We start from the raw sequence: 21219 nt of genomic DNA on the forward strand, positions 1-21219 counted from the left end.
GTATAAGTGTTATAATTCCAGTAAGATTTTTAATTATTATTTTGAAGCATTTTCTGTGTAGATAGATAAGAAAATATAACAATAATATTTTAAAACGAGGTCATATATAGTGGTAAAGTATAAGTGACTAAATCAATCACAATACTAATAAAAATATTAAAACAATAAATATAAAAATGCTTATTTAAATTCCTTAAGTCTGGCAAAGTGTCGTTGGTTAAGCAAAAGCTATTTTTATCGTAACACTGTCGAATTGCATTTAATTAAAAATGCATATTTTATAAAAATATGCAAAAAAGCAACAATTTAATAAATTAAAATCAACGCTTATTTTTCGTTAAAATTGTAAAATAATTATTATTTCAATTCCTATAGCTTGGAGATTGAAAAAATAATAATTTTGTAAATCATTGCAAGTTCAAATAGTCAAATGATACCGATGTTATCATCACTACAGCGTAAATTGATTATTTTTAAAAGATAAATGACTAAATTTGAATATCAAAATATATACTTTAAGTTACCCTAGAATAACATTCAATATACAAAACTTTATAACTTGTCAGGAGCTAAAACATCTACATCGAAGTAACACATCGAAGCGGATTCCATACAAAAGACATCAACGTCCTGTTCTTTGTTCCGCACCCGTTTCGCAGGCTCTCGGACTTTTACTAGAGGAATCTGTTTGGAGATTATTTTGCTGAAAAATAAAATGTAAACTTATTAATAATGCAATTATTACATATTGCAACTACTTACAAAATTATTGTCGAAAATCTATTATTACAAGCGAATTCGACTACAATATCACAGTAAAATGTTAAGTCAGTGTATTTTTATGAAAATATAGAAAAAAAAAAAAATATTCGTATATATTTAAGAATCATTACACAATTTAAATTGTGTAAGAGGAACGAAAAAATATAAGTTATATACTTGTTACTATTAATCTAATAACAATATCACATTTACGCAATACAAAAGAATTAAATTACTAAAATACTGATTTTATTTTTCAACTAAAAAAAAATTTTCAAAAAATTGCACCCCTTAAACACCCCTAGACGTTAAAACTGTTGGCAGTCGCTCATCACAATTAAAATTACGGCATTGCAGTTAATTGTTTCCAATTACGTACCGCCTAGCGGGGTGTCACATATATAAGGGAGCGGGCTGAGAGCAATAGCATTCCGACTTTGAAGGTAGTGGTGAACACACGCTTAGGCGAAAATTTCTAGGCGAGTACTGATACCAGCAGCGCTTAGTCAGTTCGTTTGAGATCTCCAAACTTTAATTTTATAACCGTAATCATGCAGTCTATGGTGAGTTTGTGATTTGTTTTATTTTTTAATGACATATATTTAATATATATTATTATTACTGTAACAATATATAAATATATGTTACAGAAGGTATATCAATATATAAAGTACTGTTTGCTAAATACAAAATATTTACAACAGTAAGACCGGAATAGTCGAAATATAAATCTTTTCATGATCAGCACTAAGATAACTCTTTATTGAGTAAATTGATATTTCGAACTGATAAATTAGTATCAAAGGCTAGATTTATGCAAATTTGTAATTGTATAATTTGTTTCATGCCCATTCATTTACAAATAACCGTTTTCTATATATATGCTACGAATATCTAATGAGAAACTAAAGTTTACACATAAACTCATACTAGTCCTATATCTATAACAAATTCGTATTCGAACTATTATAGCTTCAGCAGTTTAAAGTTAGGCGGGAAATACATTTACGAAAAATAAATTAAAACTCAAGTATATTATGATTACTATGCCAAGGGCGATTTAAAGATGTCCAAGGTATTTGAAGATTAATCAATCAATTCGTATATCCTGCTATTGTCGCCTACGTCTCTAAGGCGGCAGAATTCATTAAGCCCTTAGTCATTGTTTATTTAATGAATACATTTGCATTTAAATTAAACTTATTTTTTTAAGACAGATTTAAATAAAAAATAAAAGATATTTCTTATCAAAAAACAGCTAAAAGTATGAAAATACGTATAATTCTGTGTTAAGAAAATATTGTCCTGAAGCGTGTATTGCATAAGCTATGGGCGGGCGCGTCACATTCATCTGCTCGCCTCAGTGGTCACATTAGCTGTGGTGGGCAGAATATATTCGTTATTACAATTACAGTTTTAGTTACCACGAAAGATAAAAAATACATGAAGTAATTTAGGAATATAAAGTTTAAAAAATAAATAGATTTGTGGTAGATGATAAAAAGTATACTTTACATAATTATTTTATGTATGTGTTATATTATGAACTATTAATGTTCAAGTTCGTGTATAGACTCGGTGAGTGGGTGCTATAAGTGTTCAAAGCACCCAGATTCGTCGGCTTTCTCTAGTCAATCATAACAATCATGCAACGTTGACCGCAAATTGGTCGAACACACCACCACCGCTTGAGCGTGACGCGGGCCAATAACGATTTCCATCAGAAATTTTACTTATGACCTTCGTAACCATAGCACTTCCTCACGCCCACCGCTTCCTTTCTTGAGCAATGCGGTGCAACAGGCTTGTTGTGCACCAGTTCGCTGAATGATAATTCCGAACTGTTGCAAAATAACGCTTTTGCAACAGAATGCAAAAGCGAATCGATATGAGGTCCACGCCTCAAATTATACACTTGCATTGTCTTGCCCATAGAGCGATGTAATCGCTTTCCAAGCGCGTACTCCACTTTTAACGCAAGAACAATAATGAAAAGACTAAACTAATAGAGCTATAGTCTCTAATTAAGGAAAAATAATATACTCGTTTCTTTAGTTTATTTTATAATTAATTGCTCTAATGTCGACTTGAATCTTTATTCCCATGGCATTAGTATGCAGAATTCGGACCTTCATAGCATTTCCAAATGTCAAAGGATCTTTTCTGAGTTATGTACCGGTCATACTCAGTGGGAATTAGATTAGACGTTAAAAGTCTAAGGTCGATTGTCTTAAAGCGGCGGAAATACGGTTCATGTTTATGACGGTCTCGTATAAGCGCGATCTCAAATAAATATTATAGATTAGTTAAAGAGTGTCATTATGACTTGATGATCTGAAGTCGACCGCGACTACTTGTTCAAGGTACGCATTAAGCGAAGCCGAATAACAAGTAAACTGCTAGTGAAAATCAAGTAAATTGTATAAATTTGAAATTTTAATTATTTATATGAAAATATAGTTGGCCGTATGCAATAAATTTAAGAGCGCTCACTTTAATAAGGTTATTTCTAGCAATTGTAAGGTTTTATGTAAATGTCTCTCTTAGATTTGATATCTTTCATAATTGTTTTATTGAAATAATTCGAAATACAGACATGTGTTAAAAATTTTTTTTTTTGTATAAAATTTTGCAATAATCTACGAATAGTTTCAAAACCAGACGAGGCATGTGATTCGCATGGTTTCTTCGCTATTATCCATTCGTCGTACATTCGCAACCGTAACTCAGTTTCTATCATTTCTTTTATTATTATGAAATGAGAATACTTTTACAATAATATATTTATTATTTAGTTATTTCTATATAACGGCTCATCAGACATTGCTATCTTTTTACTATTTAATATAAACTTATAGTATATAACCAGTTTATTTTGATATTTAGTTAATATTGTGTTACATTTATTTAGAGAGCTGGCCCTGGAAGGGTCTGCGGTTTTGGTATTATACCAAGGTTTCAATAAGTGCGTGCGGTAAATTTTGTAATAAGATATAGTTTCCAATAATAATAAGTCGCAGTGTAATACAAGTTAATATAAACTTTGCTGATAATAATGTTGTTAATGATCTAGTCCTTGTTATCGCTAGCTGTATCTGAGCAATAAATAAACGGATAAATACTTTGGTTATTAATAAATCATCAGCTCGAAGTACAAGTACCTGTACATATCTATTTCATATTTAGTTAATTCAATATTTAATCTTTTCACTTTGTATAAATCGTTTGCTGTTCTGATTTACTTCTAAACTAAACTTCCTTATTATATTTATCTGGGCGATGTTGCACGTAACGGGGCCACGCCTTCAACGAATACATTTTCTATGTAATATTTAGGTAATAGTTATTTAAATCGCTTAGTCCAATTACACTATCAAGACTTAGGTACAATTTATATAAGGGCAACATAAAACGTTTCAGATAAATATTCTAATGTTTATACAAATTATTTCGTTAATTCGTTATTTCGTTTCGTACTAAAATAATTTTGTAATAATTATTTTTTCGACATTACGCTCGATTTTGTATTGAAATAATGTTTTATGATACTTGCTTATTCACACACATAGTTCTAGTTTAATGTCGAAACGAGATTATCACCAAACAAAGTACACAATTTTAACCATTTACATCAGAAGCATTGTAATAATTGTGTGAATAAACTGAACGGATAACGTAACAATCTTTTGATTAATTTACCGATGTCCTACTTATCCGAAGAATAAACTTTTTGCAGCCGTTACAGAAATTGCAATTTCCTTTTTATACATCAGGTGGCTAATATCGTAACAGATACTTTTTCCTCACTGAGAATTTATTGATTTGGCTTTGATAAACCGTGTTGCAGAGAATCATATCCTTATGAAAAACGTCGGAGTATTTTAGTCGAGTTAAACAATAAACGTCACTGAAAAAATATAGTAACTTGTTTTAACAGAATTTAAGTTATGGTATTTCTGTCATGGTCGTTCATGTCTGCCATCAATAAATATAGATAGCACGTAATTGGCGTGTGTCCATATTAAGCCAGCCCGTTTGTCGATAAAAGATTTATTACACTGATTTATTACAAATTAATACATTTAATATGTTGCACGTTCTTTTCACACGCCATAAGTATTTGAGTTTAAAAGATATATATTTTTTTCTATATATATTTTTATTTTAAAAATGTTGCTTTTTATTGTTCTCAGATTATTCTTGCCGCTTCCTTCTGCCTCGCGCAAGCATCCTTCTACCCAGGCCCACCAGCACACATTCAACTCAGTCCTGATGGCAAATATGTGCTCGACACACCTGAAGTAGCACACGCGAAGGCTTCTCATTTGGCTGCGCATGCGCAAGCCTCCTCCGCTCACGGTGCCTGGGCTCCCGCTGGCCCCGCTTACATCGCTGGACCCGCTTACGGCGACGGTGGACACTACGGTGCCCCTGGTGCTGGTAAGTTAATCAACTTATCGGAGTAAAAAGTACCAGTAAATAAATAAATATTACTGCAAAGTCTGTGTCTTGTTTGAAAGTTAATTTTAAGCTTATTTCACCATGCAGCTCCAAGGGATACATATTTGCCGAATTCAGATGATTAATAAATTACTTCTTCCTTCTAAGAAAAACAAACATACATACATTTTGTCATTTATCTACAGGACTTCACAAATACGGCCCCGCTCCCCTCGCTCATGACGGTCGCGTCGTTGACACTCCCGAGGTTGCCCACCTGAAGGCTGCTCACATCGCTGCTCACTCTGCGGAGGCCGCTAAAGCTGCTCATGGTGGTTACGCTGGTGCTGGAGCCGGATTAGGCGCTGGTTACGGAGCAGGATACGGTGCCGCTGCTGCCTACGGTGCTGGCTACGCTGGTGGATACGGCAAATGGAGCGGCCCTCAGGCTCACATCCAGCTGACCCACGACGGTCAATACGTAGTTGATACCCCCGAGGTACAACACGCACGTGCTGCTCACTTCCACCAGTTCGCTGCTGCTGCGCAAGCTGCCGCCTCCGCACCCGAAGATCACTGGGAAGGCCACGGTGCCCACGGCTGGCACTAAATTCTACCTCTGGCCCGGCCCGCGCACTGCCTTATGCTATTTTTTATACAAAACCTTGATAAAAAGCCAAAAAAAATATGTTAAAGTACTGTATAAAGTTGAATGACCTGTGTATAGCGATGCTAGAGCGATTTTATACTTAAAATATAAAAATCTTTAAATGTTACAATAAGTTTTTTATTTTATTTTTTCCCTGGTATAATAATGCGGACGATAAAAACTTATAACTCAAGTAAATATAAAGAGAAAAATGGGGCAATTTCCGATCAAATTATTTTGAACTAGCAAAGTCATGATAATGTTTTCTTTTTTACACTTGACTATATTCAGAAATCTGAAAATGGAACGGTAATAGTTCTATATAAATAGAACAACAAAGCCTTTAAATTATAATATACAATAATACAAAATTTAATACCCAAACTTAAGCCATTTTCGGATTTGATCATTATAGTTTAACAGTTGAGGACAATAAAGTTCACGAAAAAAAATATATAACAGCACTCAAAATTATATCTAGCAATATTGTTATAATGATATTTATGGTAGTGTTTAAAAATAGCACATTACTAATATTATAAAGAAGTAAGTTTTGCTTTGTTTTCTCATCTCTTCATTCATCTTCATGCAAAAACATATCCGCTAACAGTATGTTTACTTTTTGCACACTTTTTGACAACATGGCTGTTAAATTTAGTTAAAAAAAATATTTGTGCTTATCAATCGAAAGCTTCCTAAATTGATCTATTCGTTGTCATATTTATGTTTCATCTCATCAAAATAAACAAGTTTATTGATTGATCAAGATATGTCATATCGATCGGAAAGATTACAGGCGAAAAGTTAATTCGGCAGTTCAGAGTATTTGTTTATGAATAAATATTTAAAAAGATATATATCTTTATTTTTCTCGTTCAAACTCGTCGAGACTAATAATAAATAAAGCGTTACAGTGTCGCGTATCTCGAATCCCTGTAAACTTCCCAGTATTTGAAGCACAGAATCATAAGTAATATTAATATGAATATTATTTTTTGTTGAATAAACATGGCTAAGAACATATAGAACTTTCATACATTTAACGTAGTGATTAAAATTTAAATGATAGTACATTTCGTTTTTTTGAAGCTAATTGTCTGAGAGATTTTATCCACCAGCGTAGCCAGTAATATAATATATAGTAATATAAAAGTTTTTACAATATTGCTTACTCGCTCTTTTTTTTCGATCACAAATAGATCGTTCATTTACACTTTCTAAAACAACACTTCCAGTATGGCATAATTTAGTAAGATATAAAACTCAATTTATTTAAAGTATTATCGAAAGAGAAAAGTTTCATTCATTTCATGAAACGCTCTATATTTTGTTTTTAAAGTATTTTTAGAAATATTTCACGACTACAATGATTTTATGAAAAAAATATTTAGTCATTATTTGGTGCCTCATATCTATTTATATGATGTAAAAAATAACTTCCCGGAAGCTTAAATTTTGATTTAAATGTTCAACTAAGCTAATTATAGAACTAATTATTAAGTATCGCTTTAACATTTTTAACGTTTCATAGATTCAAGTCAATTGTAAAAATACATTGGTAAAGAGGGCATATTATTCGATACAAGATTATATTTATGATAAAAAAGCGTGGAATTAATGCTTGTTGACCTCCAGGCAGGAGACATAACATACATATATAATTGATTTTAACTAACATGACTGTATTTTTAGATGTTGAAAAAGAGTAACTGCTGAGTTTCTTGTCGGTTCTTCTCGGTAGAATCTACATTCCGAACCGGTGGTAGCTTTACTTTAAATAGTTTGTTAAATGACGATTCAAAAGTGCTTGTAAAAGCCTACTTGAATAAAGTATATATTGATTTTGATTTTTTTGAAACAATAATTGATGAATAAGTGCATATATTTTTTGTAGCGTTGACTAATGTAATGAGGCAAAATTGATTGGTTTAGTGAATAACTCGTAATTATAGAGACAAGGAATATAATATCTGGATTATACACCACTAAAAATTTCATTTAAACAACTAAAATTGCTTGGTATGTCAAAAACACACGTATGTTTTTATCCAAATATCTGATTTTATAAGTTGTATCTGTAACATTAATTTTAATTAAACTTAAACACGAAGCGAAGATATTGCTCTTAATTTTATGTAGGCAAGAATTATATAAAAAAATATTTTGCTTAAACAATGTCCTCTTTGTTGAACAATTTGAAGTTATAGATTTATTCATTCAATAGTACAGAATAAAAAATAAACCACTTAAAACACAATGAATATGACTCTATTAAACGGATACTAATTGTTTTACTAACGGTTTAGTAACCTGAGTCTTTCAAGGAAGGAAATTATTTATATTATTGTTGATAATAATTAGATAATCGTGGAAACATTCTGTAGAACTGGGCAAGAGTATCACTCCAGCTGAACAAAGTACCTTCACATTCCAACCACAAGGAACTCCACAGACGGAAAATCAGCGTCGGTTTCAACAGAGACCCGCGTCTCACAAAGAGTCGTCACTCGCTGGACCTTCCCGTCTGTGGCTCATCCGATGCGTTCGATCGGGAGTCGGCACGGTCACAAACTGGAGTCGCCGAACAACAATGCCAAACACCATTAGCAGAACATCATCTTCTCCTTTTCTTACTTATTTACCCTTTTGCCGCCTTATTTATTCCAAATGTATTCCTGCCGTAATCACCAGGCTTGATCTTGATCGTAATACACGAACCAACAACACCACTAGCAGCAGCAGATGTCTCCAAACCCTCTTTCTGTACCTTAGGAATTGCCGTCACCACAACCCAAACGAGGGACGAGAATCGAATCGTAGCACTGAAGACAACCAAGTTTCGAAATTGTTGGTAAAAACCTAATTTTAAGATTTATTTTTTGCCAATATCACAAGTGTCTAATTATGCATTTAATCGAAAATTCAATCTACGACATATATAATATAAAACCCGAAACAAATATAAAACCCTATAATACTAAATGTTAAAACAATATATTAAATGTCATATTCATAGGTGTTATAGGTTTAAAAAAATTTAAAATTATTGTAATAAATAAATATAAATAGGTAAATAAGTATATTGGACAACATCACATACATTACTCTGTTCCCAATGTAAGTAGCTAAAGCACTTGTGTTATGGAAAATCAGAAGTAACGACGGTACCACAAACACCCAGACCCAATGCAACATAGAAAATTAATGAACTTTTTCTACATCGATTCGGCCGCGAATCGAACCCGGGACCTCAGTGTAGCGTACCCATGAAAACCGGTGTACACACTACTCGACCACGGAGGTCGAGGTAAATATGTCTCATATATATAAATGAGAATCCTTATAAATTAGTTAATAAGCTCGAGGTGCAATCGTTTCTTGGCGACACTTATTTTTAAAATAAAATGCGTCAATCAATATAATATGACGGTATGATTCACCCCTTATGATTAATGCTCTTAAAGAATATAGGCTTAGTGTTAATAAGCACTAATAAAACAAAACATGAATACTTAAAATGACAAAGTAAGAAAGCAACGTAGGCATGACACATATTATGATAAATTAATGAATCATTGTTTTTTACTTTTGGCTAAAGGTACTTATTGTACATTGTACGACGCGTGAACGTATTTTTTTCATGATAAGGGCGGACGGGCACATAGGCCACCTGATGGTAAGTGGTCACCACCGCCCATAGACAATGGCGCTGCAATAAACCATTCCTTACATCAGTAATGCGCCACCAACCTAGGGTACTAAGATTTTAAGTTCTTTGTGCCTGTTGCACTGGCTCACTCACCCTTAAAACCGGAACACAACAATACTAAGTACTGTTTGGCGGTAGAATATCTGATGAGTGGAGTTAGACGAGTAGGTACCATAGGTAGAACGGACTTACACAAAGCCTTTGGTACTAAACCAAGTCGATAAAAGAAATAATCGATACAACTAACGCGCCTACCTTTATAAATATTCTGAATGTAACTGAAACACTTGATTTTGTGTTCAACCATTTTATTCCATTATCTTTACAGTGGTTTTGTTCTTCTTAGATTATGATTACCCGTATGTACTTAGAATGCATTGAGAAAAATCTAAAAAGTTATAAATTATATGTACTGTTTTATTTAGGTACACGCACTCACGGCATGTCTGTAACTTATGATGTAACAGAAAGTGTAAAAAACATTACTACTTCCGGTAGTAAAATGGTAAAGTAATAAAATTGTTACCGGAATATTATCATCTAGGTCCTATTATTTTTCATATGAATTTATTTGAAAAAGTGTCACCACATAAAATTATCTTAAAATAAACGTATACTACGTTGAAGCGTTTAAAATGTCATACTGAATATTTAAGTATAAGTGATACGGCTGTTCTTGATAAGTTAAATATTTGTTAATCATAAGGATAGAACAACCAAACGTGCCTGGAAAATATTTGGATACAGTTAACATAACTGCAAATTATATCAATGCTCACTATACCGATACGACTTAGGAACCTTCAAGAAAAGAGCGTACTCTTTCCTGAAAGGCCGGCAACGCACCTGCAAGCCCCCCGGTGTTGCAGATGTCCATGGGCGGTGGTAGTCACTTTCCATCAGGTGAGCCTCCTGCTCGTTTGCCACCTATAACATAAAAAAAAAAAAAAAAATACACAAAGTTTTATACGCAGCTCCCTGGAAAATATGTATGCTGTATTTGACATCCTCACTATAAAGCCCATAACTAGAGAATCGAACTATACAACGAAGCTTTATCAAATTTCTAGTATTTATCAAGATATCTCTCTCGAAAAAGGTCCTCTAACATTACACAGCTTCGTTTCTGAGATGCTACTACCACTCGATTCTCTTATTTCGATAAAAAAAATGTTGCTCGATTCATATTTAGATGTTCTAACAGATTTTTTCACCTTAGCTAGTATAGAACAAACGTTGGTAGACATGATCCCTTAATCAAACTAACTCATATTATTATTACTAGATTTGTTGCTATTTGTATTACGATTAGGATTGACATTTCATTTCTGCTTAATATTATATGTTTAATTAAGCATATAGTAATTTATTTTATTTACTTTACAGAGAAAATCATTTCTATTATTTTAAAATTTTAGGTTCGACTTATAGTTAAAGATATTTTTTTTTATATTAAGTGTTTAGCAATTAGGCGATGACATATTTTACGTGAAAATAAATAAATAATCTAACATTAGTATCAGTATTGCACATGTATGTACATACATATTTTATTAATGATAAAAAACCCATATAATAACTTACATGGAATTAATGTTAATGAAAATATTATTCAAAGAAAGAACACAATACCTTTTTAATATATACGAAGAAACTTAATAGGTACTACTTAATAATTAGATACACTTAATAAATACGAAGTGCAATAAGCGAAAATGGAACTGTATATATATTTGAAAAATTAACAGAAAATGTAAATAACCGGTTTAAGCTGTATTTATTTATTTATTGCCTGGGATGACATTTGTATGGACCTCTCAACTTTAAATCATATTCTAGAAAGGTCTTAAACATATATTTAAACCCTTGTTTAGAATTTGATTGAGGGAACATGGAAATGTCTGGAGGCTATTAGAACCAGAGGCTCTTGGGTGGGGCATCCGTTCCAACCGTAAACTAGGCACATAGCACAGGTGGATGCAAACACAAGTGCACACTCTGTTCTCACACTTTCATAATCCGATCGAAATGAAGCTGACACAATCGGAAAGAGTCTCAGACTCTGTCCAGGGAAAAGCATCAAACGGCGGTTCGAGGTAATACAAAGGTTAATAAAATAATAAAATTGAAGCCAACCTTGTGATCTGCGTCCACATAGGCCAGTGACTAGATCAAAACGACAGTTATTGATCAAATATTAAGCTAATAGTCAAATTAAAAATATTTATGAAGCATACGACTAAAACTCGAATTTAAATGGTCTAACTACAAATTGGCGCCTAAATTTTTTAATAGCATTAATTCTTATCAGTGATATTGTTAAATGAATATATATTTTTCTTCATAATTTCCATCTTAAATTTATCATCGTATATGTAAAAGTTTGTGTTGATATAATTGGTCCGTAGCGGCAAATTTAAGGTCTATTGTAGCGAATGTCCTAGATGCTAGAAGATATATTATGTTTAGTGAACAAGTGTGTGTGTAAACCGGTGAAGTTAGGCACTTGGACAGTAATATGACACAATCAGAGAGTGATAAAGCAACAACTTTTAATGAATTGACTCAAGGCTTGGAACTGAACCCAAACTTCAATTTGATCGGTGATTCGGGACCCAAGCCGCAATGAAGTTATCTGAAGAAGACGGATGTCCGTTGAAATAGACGTGTACTAGAGTGGAGACTGCGGATCGGCAAACGTAGTGTACGGCACCCAACGGCCAGGTGAAGAAGGTAGCGGCAAATACCAGTATCAAGATGATGTAGGTGGAGAATCAGGAGCTTTGATGCCTTAAAGGGCCCGCTGGGAGATGCCTTAGTCTATAAGTAGATGGCACAGAGAACCAAGAGTTTTGATGTATCTTGTAAAAGGCTAATGTTAATTGCAATTACTTGATGATAATTTAGATTTGCAGTATGTATTATAAATTTTACGTATTTAGATCATGTTCTGCATCTTCCATTAAGGTGATAACAGGTATGGAAAAACCTTGGTACAAGTAACCTAGTATTTAATCATTGGGGCAATATTATCAGTTATGTTTATAGTATTAGATACTGATAAGTGGGTTATATAGCCCGTATACTCTATTTCAATATACTTAACTATGTGGTAAATGGTGTTTAGTAGATATATTCTAGTTGAACATTTGTTAACATAAGTGAAATAATAAAATTTGTTTTTTTTTTTTAAAGTTAGTACAACCAAATAATTGTACAGTCTTAAGTAAATTAAGAAGTCGATTAATCCAAATTATTCGTCGTGAAAAATAGTCTAAAGATGTAGAGTGATCGTTTGGCCTTGCGTAGATCTCTACGTAAAGCCAAAGGATCATTCTGCATCTGTAAAGCCAAGTAGGTCGGGAAGGGCTTGATCGTCGATAATTAGAGCCGCTCCGCGAGGAATACGGTCAAATGGAAGAACCTGATACTGGGGAGCACTCACCTAGAGGTGAGAGCAGTACTCCACGCGAGGCTGAATTTGCGCATTGTACCTATAGTTATAGGTAACAAAAAGGTAATAAAACAAAAACAACATAGAGAGCTTCAAGGGTATATCAGAACGCTTAGCTATGCTCAACATAGACATAGGAGGCCACAAGATATCCATTCTGCAAGTATATTTCCCTACGACTGTTGCGAGCGAAACTAAAATTGATGAATTATATGAATCAATTAGAAAAGCACTAGAAACGTCGAACACACACGTTATACTTATGGGCGACTTCAACACTAAGGTGGGTTGGGAGCACCTAAACATAACGAGGATCTGGTTGTGAAAAAACATGGACACGGCGTAAGGAATAGTATGCCAGAAACTCGTAAACTTTGCGCTTGAACACTAGTTGACAATAATAAATAGTTGTTTTAAGAAAAACCCCAATCAAAAATGGACTTGGAAGTCGCCAAATGGACTACACAAAAACAAGATAGACTACATTCTCACAAACCGCCCAAGATCATTTACGAACCTCGAAGTTTTAAACCTGAACTACCCATTTGACCATCGTACTATCAGAGGAACACTAATGCTCTCTAAACATAAACTAAGCAGAACCAGATTTAATAATAAACAAGGTTACCAACTTAAAAGTAAAGATGAAATAACAAAGTATAAGAACATGCTGACATTAAAACTATCAGAACCAGCAAATCACCTAGAAAAAAGGAACGGTACAAACTTGCTACGGCAAAATTAAAAATGCTATGTCTGAGAGCCTGAAATGTGCACAAAGAAACAAGGGAAACCAAAAACAAAAAATAATACAGGAAAGAACAGAAAAACTACTACAAAGAAGAAAAGCCCTACAGTCAACCAAAAACAAAACTGGTTCCATGAAAAACGAACTCTCTGCCTTATACAAATTAGTCAATAAAAATATAAAAAAATATTATTCTAACCGCAGACAAGACACTATACTGAGACACCTACAGCTTTGCGGCAGCACGAAGAAACCTTTTAAGGAACTTCGAACAAATACTTCTTGGATAAAAGAATTAAAAAATCGGAACAAGGATATATGTAAACGAAGCAACATTATAAAAACCACTACGGAGTTTTATCGAAAATTACACATTGACAAAAATAACAACATAACAGCACCAAATAACAACAAAGAAGACAATTGTAAAGACTATATAGAGATCAATGAGTCCGAAGTTATAGAAACAATTAAAAAGCTTAAAGCTGAAAAATGTCCAGGCTCTGACAACATCACAAACAAAGCGATAATAACTGCCCAGTCAATTTTGGCTGCACCGTTAGCCAAACTATTCAACCTGATACTACAAAGCTCTGAAACTTCCACTGAATGGTCGGAAGCAAATATTATACTATTTATAAAAAAGGAGACCCCAAGAATGTTGAAAATTATAGACCAATCAGCCTACTACCCAGCCTCTACAATTATAAACAAAAGAATAACTACAACACTAGAAACAAAACAACCGGTAGAGCAAGCGGGCTTCAGGAAAGGTTTTTCAACAATCGATCACATCCACACAATTGAGCTAGTCAAAGAAAAATACCAAGAACAGCAGAGAACTCTATATTTGACTTTTGTTGATTATCAAAAAGTTTTCGACTCCGTTTCACACAATAGCATATGGGAAAGCTTGTTAGAGCAAGGAGTGGAGGAAGTATACATAAAAGCTATTCAAAGTATATACAATAACAATAAAGGTAGGATCAAACTCGAGACAATCAGCCCGTCTTTTCCTATAAAAAGAGGAGTAAGACAGGGAGACACACTTTCTCTCATACTATTTATATCAATCCTGAAAAATATAATTAGTAAGCTGGATTGGCATAAACTAAGACTCTATATAAAAGGTAATTATTTAAGTCGTCGTAGGTTCGCAGACGACCTAGTCCTTCTATCAGAGACAGTCGGTCAGATGCAACACATGATAGAGTCTCTACACGAAGCCAGTACTAAGGTGGGACTAGAGATGAACCTAATAAAAACCAAGGTAATGACCAACGACAGATGGAAAAAACCCATAATTATCAATGGAGAGCCACTAGAAAATGTTGAGAAATACATTTACTTGGGAAAATTGATAAGTTTTGACAAAAACAGCGACATCCTAGAAATAGAAAGAAGGGTACTATCTACGTAGAATAAATATTGGAAACTAAGAGAAATATTTAAAAGTAATATGCCGATAGACATCAAAACAAAGGTCATGAACTCGAGCCTCTTACCACGTTTGACATATCGGTGCCAGACGTGGAAGTTCATCTCTGAAGCCACACATAAAATCAGTACCTGTCAAAGAGGGCCAGAGAGAAGCATGCTCAGCATAGAGGAAGATAGATAAAGTAAGACATACTATATTAAGAAAAACTACCAAAGCGACCGACGCTCTAACGCATGCACTACAACTAAAATGGAATTGGGCTGGCCATGTCGCGAGATATAAAGATGAAAGATGGACCGCTAGAGTGACATCGTGGAAGGGCCCGACGGGCAAGAGAAGCCGGGGTAGACGACTAACTAGATGGGAAGATGATCTCAGACGGACAGCCGGCCCAAACTGGACTGTCTTAGCAAGAGATAGAGATGTATGGGCATCTTTGGAGGAGGCCTTTACCCAAAACGGGGTTCTTGCTGACTAAATATATTTACTATAAGAATAAGATGTTTTCTCTTTGTAAAAAAGTTAAATTCATAACTAACAAACCTAATTTTTAAGTACTTACTACAATTAGAATTACCAACCAAATACATACATTATACTTTTTCTTATATAGATATAGATACTTTCACAATGCATTTAAACTTGTAATATTTAATATGTAAAAGCAAATGTAAAATCAATGGCATATAATAATAATTAATAATTAATAGTTTTAGGTGACGCATGGTGAGCATGGATGACAAGAGAGATATTCTCCACCGCAATCGCTGATGGTACCCTCCTCGGGTAATGAAACTAAATACTGCACAATCATCATGTTTTAGGAGGGGAGGATCTGGCCTACGGGACCCTCACATACCGGCCGAAACGCGGGACCTTAGCTACCACTTTACACCGTTTTTAATTGAGAGAGAGGTACGTCACTGGCCGTGCCGGCCCATTCGGCTGCAACCCGAAGGTATGGCACTACCACTAGGAATCTTCGTTTATGAATTATTGTATTCTTATGTTAGAATAACATTTTATTTCAATCAATACAATAACGTACTTACTTGTGTTTTTTAATAATAACGCTATCACTTATAAAACTATATATTACATAGTTTGTGTGTTATATAATTAAATAGTTTCTATTTCAAAGCCCGAATGCTGTTTAGGGATCATTAATCACGTTATGCTACCAATCTTTTAAGCGAGAAATTATCTAATACTAACAAGTGGATAAGCATAATCTTACAAATCAACTATGATTTATCAACGATCAACAATGTGAATTATCGAATATCAACGTCAATCTCATCAAACCACACGGGGTTTCTTTACCAGTTGGAGTTTTTGAGTTGGCGACAACGTTTTTCGAAGGCCCCTTTTATATCCAGTAAAATTAGGCTTACTATCTTGTTCTTAATTTCCTCCTTGATGTGATTCAATAGGTTAAGGACATCTTTCGAGCCACGTTGAGGCATAAAGCCGTGCTGGTTAATATTTATGGTTGGTTAAGTTTATGGTATTTTCAACGATCTTCCCAAAGATTGACAGGAGACCCATGAGTCTGTAAGACTTTTGGTAATTTTAGTCTTCTTAGTCTAGCTTCCGTAAGATAATCACATGTGCTATCTTCCATTGTACTGGGAACTGTGCTAGCGACCTAAATGCTTTCAATCTCTTGTACTATACAGATTTTTTTCCAACTTTTAGTTCCTGTTTCGTCTGCTTTGAGGACGCAGTCCTTTCTTACACCCTGGTACTTGTCTATGATTGTGGTCGGAGCCGCGTTCTGGATTCGTCTATTTTCCCTGAAGACCTCTTGTTTAAGTTGTCCTAGGGATTGTGACAGCAGTACTTCTCCTACTTTCGGAATAGTTGTGTTACTTACTTTCTAACTCGTGGTTATGAAGGATACTAGGACGGTCTGGTGGCGAAATAACCTTGTTCCTTTGAGAACTAATGTTGTTTTCTGTAAGTATCATTTTTGGGGGAGTCTGAATCTGGCTAGTTTGCCTTCTTGGTATTGTACATTTATGTTGTGATTTTAGTGGTCCAAGGAAACCGTTGAAGCGTAGTGAGAAGGTCATGGCTCCTATACTGAGCAGAAGATAATATTTAAGATTTTTATGTAATTTTTTGATTGGTTAATTTTACAAGATTTACGCTTTCCAATCACATAGATAAATATAATTTTGTATAATGTCAAAATCTTTATTCAACATAGAAATAATAAATACACTTGCTTATCAATTGTTATAAAGAACTATCAACTTGTTCTAAAGAAATACCTCAGACCTAAGAAAAACTGACGAATAACAGCTTACATTTAGGATATGTACTATACTTGATCTTTCTTGTGTCTCAGAACTGTGTACAAGCCTCATCAATTTATTATAATAAGCTGATTAATCACTTGTAGAATCTTCAATCATATGCATATATGTTTAGTAAGAAATCAAGTCATGTTTCCAATAAAAGTACATATTTTCCTTCTAACAATATTAAAATAATAAGCATAGTCACGTTGCATTGAAAAATCTTATATCATACTTTAAAACTAACTATTCGCAACGTTTTTACGATTATGACTCATGGGTTACATGGGTTTTTAAAAGTGATCTATGTCGGGTCATATGCTTGGAATAATTACTTAGTAACTAAACTTTTTAATTTACAATAGTTTTAGTCCTAGCTTCGCCCGTGTGATCGTGAAATAGTTATATGAAATCTTTGTATATTTTGTAAAATAAATATTTAAGTATATGGTTGATTTATTAAAATTTTACAAATTCCTTTATCTTTTTTTCGAGGACTTTTCAGAGATATTGGTTGGTTTTCGAAGTATGTTTGTATTGATTCTATTGTTATTTACAAAGGCGATGCGAAATAATTTCAAGTAGGGCGCGTATTATTCATTTATATATAATTATAGTGCTTTCTTGTTTAAAAACATATAATGTTAATAACATACCTTAATCTTTACTCTGACTTTCTCAGTTCTTAAAAACATTAGCCCATTTTAAAGCTTTTAAAGAAATTTCAATTTAATGTCCTCGTAATAAACTAATGGCTTTTGATATGAATCTGACTGAGATTGATGTTTGAGTTATGTAAAAATTTTAATGTAAACTTTACGAAGGGAACTTAATACCGTTCTTTTGCAATAAGTATATTTTATTTCTGTAACAATTAGCAACTTATATTATAAAGTTTTTATATAAAAATACTTCAAGTCAAGTTATTTTTTTATTACGATAAAAATAATTTATAATACAAGTATTATGAATATATGTATAGTATTTTTATTTTTTATTATATTTATCAATGGGGGATTAATATTATCACCCATTGGGTAATGAGATATATATTAGAGATGAAGGGTCGTTTTCGAGAGGCAAGGCACATGAATTAATTGAATATATGTAGATCAAAAATATACATTATGTTAACTCAGTATGAGCTATGTGAACTTCACCTACTTTCAGTGGTATCAACAACTTGTATAGGTTTATTTAAATTGCGATTAAACGGGGATATGCCGCTAGCATTCTTACAGTAATTATTTTAAATTTGTATATATATATATAAAAAGTACGTTCGAGATATGTCAATAAACATTTATATCTGTGTCAAAATGACACAGATATAAGTAAAAGTAATAAGTAGGTGATGGATTAATAATGAAACATCCACCATCATGCTTGTTTTCAAAATTTTATCATCGGATCTCGACCACGCCGGTCAGTTTTCTTCGTGTTGTTTCTATCCTACATAACATGGTGCATTAATCTGTGTCCGATTGTGTCAACTAAAGAGATTAAGCTAATTCAATTGTAGTAATATATAAAATGTACTGTAGAATTAATTTACAATAAATTAACTGAACGAGTGGTCCTCGTGAATATCGAAGTGAATCGAGACCAAAAAGTAGAGCACAGAAACAAGTCAGCGCGAGCGTACGCGAGACTTCGCGCGGCACGCGTGTCTTTAATATAAAATTAAAAATATTTATTTATTGCACTTTTAATTTTTATAACTAAATTCGGATTAAACTCGAAGGTATCATACAGTTCGGCAGGATGTTTGAAGTTACTACTCTAGACTTTGAGACGAAGCGTAAAGTTGTGCCGCTGTATTTTGGTCTTTAATAAAATATCTAAGATAAAAAAAAATATTCAAATCGGACTGGCAGCTCTAGATAGGAATACGTCCGATCAAACAAACTGACCAGCTTTAACATAAAACTAATAAACATTAATTCACAGATTATAAAACAATAAATAGATGTAAGCACACGCCACATTATAGTGAAGAAACAAAAGCGAATACAAAATTAAAAGTATAGTGTTTGTAAAAATTAACAATTTGGTAATCTGTCAATGATTAACAAAAAATGCGTCGTTTCGTACTATCGAGAAATTGTATTCGCTTTTAATATGATTTTCTATTTACTCTTGTTGCTGTTCCGCGCGCTCCTCCTGTCTTTTGTTTTTTTCTTATAATCTGAGCATTCATTGTACAAAATAATTGTAACAGGCAATTAGATTATATTAATATATCTAAATAAAAGTAAAATTTTCCTTCCTTTTATACATACCTACTACACAATGTACAGCAATTTACGACGTTTACGCATTAATACTACTTATTAGTTATACCTGTCGCCAGGTACTCGTACAGACGAGTACCTGGTCCTGGTGATGAGTTTTAGATGCTTTGATTTGCCATAGTCATTATTATTTGTTATTCTGTCACACCAGGAAATAACTATTTCACTCAATAAAAAAATTAACATGATGTAAACTTAAATATATGATGTACAAATTTGTAAGTGTACGCGTATATGACACATGCGTACGTAATTTTGAAAGTCATTGTCGTTTAATAAAAAACTAGTGGGTCTCCTGCGAAACTTCGTGTTTATGTTTTGATTTCATTTCATCGTGAAACCTCTTTTAATATACTTACATTAGTTTACTTAGAATTGTTTGTTTGTCATTTTTTTCTTATACATACATAGCGCCGCTCTCTAACGGCCAGTAATTTATTTTCAAAATTCTTTGTTAATTCGTAACAATTTAGTAAAATTCCATCAAGAATGCTTTTTATTTTTTTGCACATCTACTGCTGGAGCTCTTTAAAATGAGACAATAACCGATTTTTTATATGCAGTTATCGCGCCATAATCACTGGGACAAAAATCGGCTTATGCTATTAATATATAAGAAGATGGTCAGATAAAATTCTTTGACTATTTATATATCGATAGACTGTCAAAGCGGAGAACATAAAGGTAAACGATTGTCACTGTGACGACTAATATGGAGTTAGATATCACAGTAAATTGATTTATAAAACGAGGTTTAAATCAATACTATTCTAGTTTCTTATATATATTTTAATGTACGTATTCATTTTTGTAAGGGCATCCGAGATAAACCCTACTAATCCATTTTAGCCTCTGGTGTACAGTCAAATAAATCTAACCATAAATATTAAGATGATCCAATTACCTTTGAGTTTAATTAAATAATGTTTGTCGAAATACTTTTGATATCATCGTCATATCCGGGAATAAATTTATATCGCGTGTTGGTATCTTGCATCGTCTAATATAATACTTATAATTAAATAGCATCACTTAGATGAATGGAATAATATCGTTTAAATTGACACACTAATTCATGGCTTAAGCTATAGACAAAAAAACTATGGAGGTAATCTAAATAGATATATTGATATACCGCGAATCGTGTTTTTCAAATTTGGATTTTCCGCTTTGATACAAATTACAAATAAAAAAAATTGCGAAGTTTTTAATTCTATTAATGATATATTGTTTTCTTAAACCTTTATATAAAGAGTCTCGTTTGATAAATGTGTTATCAAAGCTTAATTCCTTTACTTTCTACTTTTAAAATATATTATTGAAATAATGAGCAGTTTAAAAATATCATAAAAACGTAAAGATCTCACAGTTACAGTGGATCGCTACAATCTGAAATTTAACGGTAACTGAATGATTAAA

The 21219-nt window shown here is 33.0% G+C and overlaps 1 protein-coding gene across 1 annotated transcript; it reads left to right on the forward strand.

Moving 5' to 3' along the window:
• The first annotated feature begins 1167 nt into the window (after positions 1-1167).
• LOC113404628 (pupal cuticle protein-like) lies at positions 1168-5984 on the forward strand. The gene is made up of 3 exons (XM_026645567.2): positions 1168-1325; positions 4956-5202; positions 5409-5984. Exons 1-3 carry the CDS (start codon positions 1314-1316, stop codon positions 5810-5812), a joined length of 663 nt encoding a protein of 220 aa, XP_026501352.1. The 5' UTR covers positions 1168-1313; the 3' UTR covers positions 5813-5984.
• The last annotated feature ends 15235 nt before the right edge of the window (positions 5985-21219 follow it).

This window comes from Vanessa tameamea, chromosome 21, assembly GCF_037043105.1.
Source record: "Vanessa tameamea isolate UH-Manoa-2023 chromosome 21, ilVanTame1 primary haplotype, whole genome shotgun sequence".
NCBI classification, from domain to species: domain Eukaryota; kingdom Metazoa; phylum Arthropoda; class Insecta; order Lepidoptera; family Nymphalidae; genus Vanessa; species Vanessa tameamea.

Coding starts and splice junctions, on each gene's coding strand:
- LOC113404628 (XM_026645567.2), top strand. Junction 5,203..5,408: donor CTACGGTGCCCCTGGTGCTG/GTAAGTTAATCA, acceptor ATTTATCTACAG/GACTTCACAAATACGGCCCC.